This window comes from Cariama cristata, unplaced genomic scaffold (genome assembly GCF_000690535.1).
Source record: "Cariama cristata isolate BGI_N322 unplaced genomic scaffold, ASM69053v1 scaffold37217, whole genome shotgun sequence".
NCBI classification, from domain to species: domain Eukaryota; kingdom Metazoa; phylum Chordata; class Aves; order Cariamiformes; family Cariamidae; genus Cariama; species Cariama cristata.
Genome location: NW_009629073.1, coordinates 17306 through 28857, shown reverse-complemented (window position 1 = coordinate 28857; position 11552 = coordinate 17306). Strand labels below are relative to the sequence as shown.

The window sequence follows — 11552 nt, the reverse complement described above, 5'->3', positions numbered from 1 at the left end:
TCCGTGTTTCCATTCTCTCCAAATCCAAAGGAGAAAGAATGGAAATGTTTTCCCTGTTGGGTGTTTGCTATGGCTGCTTTTCAGGATTTTGCATTCATCCCTGGATTGCAAAGGTAGGCAGGGCAGGGAGCGTTACTGCTCTTCATGAAATCTCTGCTTGTGTTCTGTCCCTGCTTGTAGCCTGCATTGTGTAACATAACTTTTGGGGGTTTTCAGCATGAGCTGAGTAGGAATGTGTCAGAGATCCACAGTGATCTTTAGCGTAAAATTCCCTACTCCAATTCTTACCTGGCCTGCTGAAAAATTTTGTTGACTTGTTCCAGGAGAAAGCAATTTGAGGAGGAATTCTTCCCAGGAGTTCAATAATACGAGCAACATGATCTAGACAGAGGGAGGGAAAACACATCTAGATACAAAGATTGTGACACTTCTGTCAGTGAAATGAGTAAAACTGACAAGAGTCCTACCATCATCTCTGGAAAAATATTTCCCAGGTTGAGGATCAAATAGACGCTCTCCGGTTGCCATTTCAAATGCCTAGAAATGGAGTAGTGTTGTTAATTCACTGACTGACCTGGAGTTTTTCTTCCTCATTAACCGATAGTACCAATTTCCCTTGCTGTCACACAAAACTGATCCTAAAATACAGAAATATTCACACTAGCTTGATCTGTACCCTGGTGAAACAGCACCTTTAGCTCCATCAGGATGAAAAGCAGTATGTGCCTGATTCAGTCAAACCTATTAGTTAACATACATGGAGTGTGAATTGCCTTACAGCTTAAGCTCATTAAAAGTGAATTTTATCAGCAGCATGCTTTCAATCCAAAGTGAATGAGTGGAGACAGCCCCTTTCTCCTTCTCAGCAAGGAAGCCTTGCTCCCCATGCAGCAGACATAGGTGGGTGCCGAGGACGTGCTTCCCACGCACGCACAGCGTCGTCCCCAGTCCTACCAGGCAGCCTGTGCTCCAGATATCCGCCGGAGTGCCATAGTCTAACCCAAGAAGCACTTCCAGGGCACGGTATGGCTGGGTCTGTATCTCCTTGGAAAAGGGCTTGTACTGAAACAGAAACAAACTCCCTTTGGTTAGCATCTACAAATGAGTAATGGCAACGTTTGTGGTCATAAGCTTCCCACACAGTGAGGAGGGCACTGCGGGGGGGAACCAAATACCTGTACTAAACTCTGCGCAGGGGACAGCAGGGATGTTCTCAGCCCTGCTGACACCAAGGTGAATTTATCTCCCAACATTTAACACTAAACATGGTTTTGAATTTCTAATTGTAGGGACTAACTGCAAGCTGAAGCAACATCCAAACTTGACAGTGTCTCCAGGAGTACAGTGCCCAGCCTGGAGGTGGGAGTGCTGAATAGAACACCCCCCAAAACTGGCATCTTCAGCACACTGAAATAGCTATTCAGCTGTAAAAGGACAGTCAGCTGGGGTGGGATGGAAAGAAGCACACAGCATCCCGCATGGTCATGGGACTGGGACTCAGAGTAGACTCACTGTCCAGCACGCGCTGCCCAGATCTGCAATTTTCACTTCTATGCTCATTAAATCAGATTCTTCCAATCGATAGCCAAGATCGCCTCCTAGATGGAAAGGCCAGAGAGAAATCAGTCTTTCCAAACCAACAGGTATGCACTACTTACCACAGGAGAGGCCTTTAAAGTTTTCCAGCCTAAAAGGCTTTTTATCACCAATAAAATGTCATCTCTGTTATTTTAAGAAAACACAAAGAGCTGGTATCCGGTCAAAATCTCAGAGGACATTTGGGAGAACAGTAGCTTGGAGTGGAGCGGTGTGACCATGTGCTCCTGTCCTGCTGCAAGGTTCCTCTGGCACCGAGGTTAAATTACTGCGGGCCCAGAGGAGAGCACATCCTACCAGCACTGGTCAGACACAAAACATCGTAATGCCTCCTGGCTGTCGCAGACCTTGGACACAGCCTGCTTGGCAAGCACCATAAAGGTTACATTTTTCATAAGACCCCGGAAAAGCGTAACTTTTGGTTTACTGCTTTACAGTGAGCTGTCAGTCTATGCCTAATATTGTGCTTTTCTGCTCTAAGCAAAAGACTCAGTCACTAATTTAGCATTCCCCAATTGCCCCAGAGTTTGAGACAAAACAGCACCATCATGAGAGAAATGCTCATGGGGGAACATCATGTGAGGGTAGTATAAAGGGTCTCATTGCCGGGAGATGAGCTGATCTCTCAAGAAACTCCCCAGCCTACATCTTATTTGATATTCACACCATTCTCTGCAAATAAATTATATGTCTCAAAAGGCCTTGAAGATTAGCAGTACATACAAGTGTCCCTCAAACCTCAAGAAATACAGGAAATAAAGAGCAGAAGTGTGGTACAGCTTTCTATCAAACCGTTTTGTATGTAAACCTTTCAGTGGCTGAAAACACCAGCCACAACGGACCTATCCTCTACCTAAAGCTGCAAGAAGGAGCTCCGAGGTTGTGGTGGGGCTGGTAACGGATGCCCGTGTTCTGTAGTTGTCCTCCACACAAACCTACCTGCAAGACCACGTTTCTGTAGGTGCCCTGAGTAGCTTGTAGCCGCTCAGCCTGATGTTTGTATTAAGCAGAGATGGGAGAGGCCTCTCAGCAGCATAAGCTGGCTGTACTGTTTTGTACTGGCCATTGCAGGAGATGGGAACTTTCCCTAAGACATCAGTACCTGCTGCCTCTCTGTTTCCCTCCTGGCAATAAACACTCAAGCCCCTTTTCTTGTTAAAAAAAAAAACCCTGGAGCGCTCACCTGTTCCCTTTAGCCTCAAATCCATTCTTTGGCCACAGTCAAGCATATCAGAAAGAAGCCTTTGGAGGCTTTTGTCACGTCCATACAGCAAGATGTTCTCCGGTTTGATGTCCGCGTGGATAATGCGGCAACGCTTGTGCAGGAATTGCAGCCCTGCCAGCACCTGGGCGAGCAGGCAGCAAAGTCACATCGGCATCGTGAGGGTCCCCACCGCCTCCCCTGCCCCAGCAGCTGCCGGTGCGAGCAGTCAGGCACAGCGGGTGTGCAAGTTGTGGATGTTCCGGTAGTGAGGAAAGGGAACACCGATGATAACTATCTGCAATAAACTCTCCTGTTCGTGTGGCCGTTACGTCCTCGGACCACCGTGCCATCCTGCCAATTATCATTTGAATGGAAGTTGGGGGCTGGTTACAGAGTGACATGGCACGGGAGGGCATCCCATCGTACAAAGAAAGACAAGGAGGTGCAGCATAACCCAGGCAGGAGGAAGGAGAGACGATGAGCGAGTGTGTGTAGAGAGGACTTAAGGGTAGTGCAGGAGAGCCATGTTGGCTTACGGTGGAGCCGGGAGCGTCTGGCCTGTCACAGGGAGAGAGAAACAACGCCTACCAGAGAGAAACGGTCGCTATCAGAAATCGGTAACAGCGAAAAGGCTGCTGAGAGAGTTACATTTGGTTTTTTAAACACCCTGGTCAGTCATAAATGGCTGGTAAATATTCTCTGTATTATCAAATTCTATTCCGGGATGAACACCAGCCTCAGGGAAATACCAACCTTAAATGGTAACTGTGAAACACAGGGAAAGATTTAAATAGCTAAACTGGAGTGAATCAGAAGTAAGTACTGCTCCAGTGCTGATGTGAAGGGGAAAAAAGATTCTGAGATTTCACAATTAAAGCAGATAAGGGAATGGATCAAGCAAGAGGCTTGGGTGTGAGATGGGGCACAGAGATTAATGCCACTACTTTTTTCTATAACTTAGTCAGGTGTTAGTGGAGCTTCTTTAGAGGAAGAAGAGGCTAATCCAGAAAACAGGAGGAAGTGTTTTTCTTTCTTAGTGTCCCTAGAAGGGCATAGGAATCAGAGTAGCAAATCTTCATGTTGGCAAGTGTGCAGACTTCTGATAAATCTCAGAATGAGAGGCAAAATGTAGTTTTAACTATTCTGAGGCCTCACTCAGGTTTCCCATTCTTTAGCTATTCCCAGCCAATGCACAAGAAAGTCAGTTTTCAAGATCTGTTTGATCAGCGCACCACATCCTTACAGGGGATGAAGGAAGACTTGGCTCTGAGCAGGAAAACCTCAATATGGGTGGAGGACCAGCCAACAGAACCAGCAATTTAGAAAGTCCTGGAAAGACATCAGTGCTGGGGGAGACCTCAAGCAGCCTTTGCTGGTACCATGCAGAAAGCTGCTGGATTTGCCAGTGCTACCGCAGCTGGATGCTGAGGCGAATGCCAGCGGTCTGGCATTGCTGCCAGAGGGGACTCTTCAGGGCAGCGGGAGGGCAGAGATACATATGGTTTGCCCACAAGAAGCATAACTGTGGCAGGCTGTTTGTCCCCCTGCTACTCCTGCGAGCAGCAGAACCGCTGGAGAATTCAGTGGGTACTGAGATGATGGGAACACAAGGGCCAGCCCTGAATCCCTGGCGCAGGTCTGCAGGCTGCTGACCCTTCGTGGCGGTGGCCCTGACTCCTTCCCAGACCCGATGAGACTGCAGGCCTGGGCAATAAGGCACAGTGCCCCTGGATTAATGGGAATGTGATGACTTCCCACTCTGCATTTTAATTAACATTTTCTCTCCTTACACCCAAAAGAAATAGTTACTGTTTTCCTTAAAAAATCTATGCCTTGGGCACTCACTCTGTATTGTCCCTTTCTTTGCAGATGCAGTCATGGAGTTCACGAGAGATGCCCCCAGGATGAAGACTATGGCATGTCCCCAGCCAACAGCCCCTTGGTGCCCTCACCCAGTTCTGGCTAAGTTCTCACCTGCTGTAAAGATTTTTTCACAAAAGGCAAAGGCAGTCCCTGGCCTGGGTAGTTACCCATCAGACATCGCAGGGAGGGACCCCGTGCCTCAAATACCAAGCACACATGTGGGAAAGAGTCAGGGATTCACTAACAGGGAGAAGATGCTAGCACCAGCCTTTTCCCCTTCACCAGAGCAGCCAAATACCTCCTTATCCAACTTCTCCCCTCCAGCCACCTCCATGTGCCCCAGTCCCTGCCCTGCTCATCCTCCTCATGGGAGCACAGCGCTTGGTTTTACACCATCCCACGACTCTCCGAGGCAAGCCCAGGATTTGCTGGCCCAGAGCTGCTGCAGTCAGCAGCAGAAGGATATGGAAGCCGTTCTCTCCAATCATTCTGAAGTCGTCTAACAAACAGACGATGTTTTCTCCTGCCTGGTCCTTCTTCTTCATACTGCTCACCTGAGGGAGGGGATTCCAAGAAAACTGCAATTAGAGACATATATATGCACAAGTACATCTGGCACCTGTTCTATCCTGTTGCTACAGACTTCGTGACAAATCCCATGAAAACAGCATCAGGAAAACCAGGCTCCAAACACACCAGCAGAGTCTGTTACCAAGGAATGAGTTTCTCTATGTTGTCTAGCTCTTGACCAGGTGGGACCATCACCCTCACAGTGTCCGAATAACTCAAACCGATCCTGCTAATAGTGTCTAGCACACTTCCCGCTGCTTATTCTATCCCATGCAGGCCCAGAAAGTGCTCCTGCTTGTGCCAGAAGAAGATTCCTCCAAGACTACAGCTCCCTGCCTGCAGCAGCAATGGCTGCCCATTCCCTTTGCCCTTCTGCAGCTTCTGCTCCTTGTCCTCGGAGCAGGGATGGCCCTGTCCCTCCCTGGCTGAGGGTAGCAGGCTGGGACATCGCCTTTTAAAACCCACACCTTCTCTTTAGCAGTTTCTCACAAGGGGTTGCAGAGAGACAGAGACCTTGTGGTTGTCTTCGAAGGTCCTACTGGGGTAGAGAGCAGCTCCCGTGTCTGGAGGAACCCAGAAAAGTGGGCTTCTTCGGGCTGAAAAAGGGTTGGCTATGGGCAAGTACTGCAGAGATCTATAAGATACGGAGTGGCGGTGGAGGAGGTAAACACAGATCTTTCATACAAGAACCAGGCGATATCAAACCTACCACTTGGGAGGTTCAAAAACAAAGCAGAGGAGATGGTTCTTCACGCAGCGCATGGGTAACCGGTGGCAGTTCTTGTGACAGGGGGCTGTGGGTGATGAAGCCCACATGGGCTGACAGGAAAGCAGGGCAGGTCTCTTGAAGGTAAATCCACTGAGAATTACTGCCCACACAGACAGCACCCCTGGCCCAAGGAATCTCCAGCTGGAAGCTGCTGTAGGCCAGGGGAGCATTCAGCAGCAGCAGCACCCTGAGCCTAGCTTGTCCTTACACCCACCTGGGTATCTGCTGCTGGCCTGGGATGCAGGGCTGGGTGAACCCCTGCTCTGCCCAAGCACGGGTGCTACGGTACCCCCAGCTGCTGCACCAGCACTGTACACTGCATGGCAAGGCGTATCAGGAGTTTGCTCTCACAGAGCACTGATCCTGGTACAGCAATTCATACCTTTTTTTTTTCTTTTCACAGCCATAACTGTCAGGATTTTCATTTGGTACATTGTGCAGATGCCAGGTCTGCCTGCACCAGTGCCAGGAGGTTTGGGCTGGCAGGACAGAGGTGAGCAGCCGTGGAAGCACGGGAAATCAGATCGCCTCTCCTGCCAGCACCGACCACCCTGTGCCGGTGGGAACAGCTCCAGGAACCAGCTGTATTCTGCTGAATGGCAAGGCGTGTCTTTCAGAGAGAATTAGGAATAAATCAAGGGTAAGGCTCGGGCTATATGCAGGATTGTGCTGATGTGTAGAAAAGAAACCCTGATTACATTAAATTAGTGCCACTTGGTAGTTCCTCTTGCATCACTGAGTCTGGCTCATGTCCCTTTGGATAGGGCCTACAGATTTACAGGTGTGAACTAAACCTTTCTCAAACCTGTTGGAGAAAGGCCTCAGAGTAATTTGAAATGCAAAATTTAATGACTTTTACTCATCTAAAGCTGATGTAACTTTGTATTTAGGCAAACTCGAAGAATTGTAACCACGAGCTTTCTAGAACTAGCAGGTCAAGCCATCTTCAAAGGCAACTATCCGAGACCCAGATACAGGCACCTAATTACAACATCCATTAGCAAAGGCAAGAGGAAGCCTTCTGACTTCAGCCATTTATTATATTTTTGCTACATCCTACTTTTTTTTTTCTTTTTTGCAGATTATTTCCTTTTACTTTGGCATCAGTGTTGTGACAGAGTAATGTCCTCTGAGCTGGGAACGACACAAATATAGCAGACACACTCCTATCTCCTGCTTAAGAACATTGCCACCTTTTTCTATTGATTATCCACCTTATCTTTCTGCAGCTTCCTCCTATTTACTGGATTTCGGTCTCAGCTGAAAGAAATGGGCTGACAGGGCAAGTGGGACACAGCCAGCACATCCCAGTATGACAGGAGGAAGGAGAAGGGGCCTGTTTCAGAGGCCAGTGCTGAGCCAGCGTGATTTCTATGAATTCCCTAACTTTTTGGGGTTTTTCCTGTTCCCCACCTAGCTCATCAGACAGACCTAGAGGGAGAAGGGATGATGAGGCGGATATCCAGACCTGAACTGCGTGGCCATCCCTGCGAAGCAAATCACACAGCCCCAGAATATACATACGCAGCGGAGGAGAGCGACCTCGTCCTGGGCAGCCTCAGCAAAGCCTTCCCTGCTTTTCAGGACCTTCACAGCTACGGGTTTCTTCCTCCTGGGAAACGAATCACAGCTGCCAGCCAACGCATGCCAGAGTGGCCCTAACCAGCAGCACCTCCCCTTCTCCCAGTCACCCAGCCCCAGGCTCCCCAGGGAGGGTGCTGCCCTCCTGCAAGCAGCCTTGCCCTTGGTCTGCAGCACGCCAGACCCACGGGCATCCCTCCTGGCAATGCCACAGGCATCTGGCAGCACAGCTGCCCCAGGGACCAGCAAGGGACTGGAGAAAAAAAGGCAGAGCATGGATACTGCAGGGTCTAAATGAGAAAAGCAAGTGCAGAGCAAGGGCTGATCCCACCTCATTTATGTTCTTTGGTTTCCGGGTACCGGCTCTGCTTGTTGCACCCCACCAGCCTCGCTGCCAGGTTTGCCCTGCGCTCGGGGGATGCCAATATGGTCCCAGGCAGGCAGCTGTGCTCTGCTGCTTCTGCGGGAGGGGCCGGTCCTGCCCAGGAGATCAACCCCCCCTTCCCGTCTCCCCAAAAGGCGGTCAGCCCCTCACCTCATGTCCTGGCACAGCCAGACAGTGGCAAAGGCACCGCAGCCCAGGTTGCACAGAGCCTGGTATTGCGTGTTGAACACCTCTCCTTCTCGCACAGGGTGGTGGCCTCCTGCGGGGACCATTGCCAAGAGACATTACTGACATCTCTAAATACTCCTAGGCTGAAAAAGCAGCTCGGGACAGCCATCCTGCCGGAGGAACGGCTGGACAGGTCCCGGTGGCCTCCTCTGGCCTGGAAAGAGCCTGGCATGATCTCAGCTCTGGAGCCGCACACCTGAGGACTGACCTGTGCGCTGGGCTGCTGGCATCTCCTCCTGCACCCGCTCCTCCATGGCCGAGCGGCGCAGCAGATCCCGGCACAAGGGGACGGAGGCAGCGGCTAAGCGGGTCGTGGGGCACGGGCGGTGTGAGCTTCAGCACTTCACTCCTTTAAAGAGAGTCGGAGAGCTGCGGGGCAGCCCTACCTCTGCTGCGTGCTGCACACCTTGATTCCCTCTTTTACCCCTGTCGTCCCCTCTCCCCCATCCTTCCCATCTGCTTCGTCGGCCTCTGGAGCTGGGCTGTTACAAACGCTTTTGGAACTTCACGGAGGCAGGGATTATTTTAGGAGTTCAGAAGAGGAAAGCTGGCAGGCTGGGGCTGGGCAGGGATCCTGGTGGTGTGTGGCCCAGCCAGGGCCAGGGCCAGGTGGGAGTCTCAGGTTTCCCTGTGCCCAGTGTGGATTTTCAGGGGCTTAGCGGGAACTGTGGGATCCCCTCCTGGGGAAGGCACCCGCTCCCCATCCCCGTCCCAGCTTGAGGAGGGGACATTCCTGGCAGGAGGATCCTCACGCTCCAGATGGGTGTGAGACAGAACCTGCATTTTAGACACTGCAGCACTGCACATCTGTCTGCAGCCCAGCCCCGGAGCACGGGTTTATCACTGACCATCCCGTGATAGCCCAGCAAGAGGCTGTGACGGAGGGGGAGGCTCTTCCCGGGGTTTGTTACTATGACAGCCCAAGGTACAAACACCAAGACAGCGCAGACAGACTGATGCAACTGCTGTCCCCCCGCCCCACAGCACCAGTCACCTGAAATAGCAGCCCAGAGCCCCGTGTTGCTAATGGAAATAGGGCTGTAAGCTGCCGTAGCTGCGGTACTCCCAACTCAGCCTTCCATAATTTGGAAATGTCACTTGCTATACGGCCAAAGCTTCAGGCTAACATGCATTGCCAGAGCTTGTGACAGGTGATAATGATCCCAGTAGACCATTAGTATGAATAGAAATATTGACCTTTAATTCCTTCAAATCAGGTCACTAAAGCTAAGAGCTCATCTGCACCGGAGGATTTTCAGAAATAGTTATAGTGGGCTGGCGGTGGTGGTGGCAGCGGGATCCATGTGACGGGGAGTTGTTCTGGGACAGTGAGGTCTTCCAGGTGCTGAGACAGAGGCGTGACTTCCTCAAAAGACAAAAGACTCCAATGCTGTCAGGGACAACCCAGATTGCCAGAGCTGACATTGCTCTCTTCACCCAAGCCTGTGAAGCACTCTGAAAGGAGCTCAAAATCCCTCCCCCTACTTATATTTTTACACCTCTAGCCGTGGCATTTACACTGTTCAGAATCAGTCTCTTTTAGGCATAAACTTCCAGGATGCTGCATGTCTGTATGGCCACTTTTCACAGCAAATACTTACTGGCGTCTTAGCTATGAAACAGAGGTGAAATCAAAATTTTCCTTATTTAAGCACAGACTGAGCATCCCAGTAACCCTGCAAGCTCCTGCACCACCAGAATCTACCCAAGCCCTCTTCACTCACACCCTTAGGACAGCAGGGGCTGATCTGAGAGCCAAGCAACAGCCTTAAAGATTTTATTACATCGCTCACCATTCACCTGCCGAAGGAAAACTCAAGAGTGGGTGGAGATGGGAGTTCAACAGCATCTTCCCTAGGTGGATTGTTACAGTAACAGAAGACATCAGTGGGAAAAGTAGGACCCAAAGACAGACTCAGAGGGTAAAATGCATCCCAGCACTATGGCTGATGGAGCTTTTGGGCAGCTCACTGGGCCCTGGTGCCCTTGCTGCAGAGGCAAGGCAAGTCCATCCTTAGGCGTGCGAGACTTTACCTCCAGCCACCCTCCTTGGATGCACTGGCAAAGGATGAGGAGCGTTGCTATGCAACTTGGTATAGGAGAGCGAAACATACTTTTCTAAGCTTTGTGATAAAGGACAATCAGTGCTTTAAAGTCTTTCATTGCTTGACGTCTTTACGTTAAAAACAACTGTTATTTTGCTTTTATCATTCAAAGCCATGTTGTGCAGAACCTACAGGCTTGCTGCAGGCCTGGCCCAGGTCAGAGAACTTCAGCCCAAAACCATACTGGTCCTGCCTGGTCCACGAGAGCCACGGGCAGGGAGCGCTGCTTTGCCTCCAGCCTGGACAACTCCACCGGACCTGCACGGAACGGCCTAAGGAGCTGCCCACCACCAGTCGTGCCTTACAATGCCTGGACCTCTGGAGTTGCAGAGCTCGCCAGAGCAATACACGCTTTCATCTTCTGCACGAACACGGACCTGGCAAGCCCTTGCTGAGCGCAGCATCCCTGCAAGTCGCAACACGCAGGGTAAAAGCAGCCCCGTTGGCGCGCGGGGCTCCGAGGCCCAGGGGCTCTGGGCAGGCTTACCGTGCAGCAGCTCGCAGGCAGGGCACACCGCTCCGTTCGTCATCTGGCTCATTCTGGAGCTCCCCAAAGTAAGATGCCAGCTGGTCCTGCTCTCCTTTTAGTCTGCGCTGCCCAGGAGGGGTGTCCTTGAGCAGACCAAGCTCTTCTACATCGCTGGATGGACGTGGTGAGGAACGGGGCAGGGTATCAGATCACAGCACTGCTTCTGGGAACAACCTTGGCTTTGGGATAGCAGGAGACCTAGGACAGCTGCAGTGGATTCACTTTACTGCTGGCCTCTCCCTGCCTCCCTCGGCTTCCCTGGCAGCAGGTCTGTCAGCCTGCTGCAGCTCCACAGTCTCCACAGCAACTATTTATAGAGGAAAATTCACAGCTCTACTGAGATGGAAACAGAGAAATCCTTCCCCTCTGCTCCACCATCCCCACACCCAGACCCCAAGGGGCTGCCCGGCCTTTCCCACTGCTCCCAGCAGCGCGTCGGCAGGACTCACGGCCCAGCCTCGCTGCTGTGGCACCCTCTCCTGCCCCACACAGCCGTCCCCAGCCTGTGCCTGGCAGAGGGGCCAGGCTCCCCAAGCCCACCCGTGTGCCACGCTGCCCAACCCAGGGCACCGCGGCCTCCCCCAGCAGCCGAACACAACCGCAGTGCGGTGCCGCTGACCGCAGAGCCCACGCTTCCCCAGTTCCCTTTTCATGGAAAGAAACCACGACAGCAGCATCCTCCCCGCAGCCCTGACCCCCGAGGTGGGACCCGAGCATCCCAG

General features: G+C 51.6%; 1 protein-coding gene across 1 annotated transcript; it reads right to left on the bottom strand.

Moving 5' to 3' along the window:
* Positions 1–288: 288 nt before the first annotated feature.
* LOC104165410 (SRSF protein kinase 3-like) lies at positions 289–8450 on the bottom strand (the record flags this gene model as incomplete). Its single annotated transcript, XM_009705033.1, has 10 exons — positions 8405–8450; positions 8119–8227; positions 7527–7614; positions 5130–5217; positions 4775–4881; positions 2780–2942; positions 1513–1598; positions 955–1062; positions 468–537; positions 289–381 (listed from the first exon to the last, which is right to left on the bottom strand). Coding segments are annotated over exons 1-10 (958 nt in total), but the record flags the coding sequence as incomplete, so codon positions are not given.
* Positions 8451–11552: the final 3102 nt, after the last annotated feature.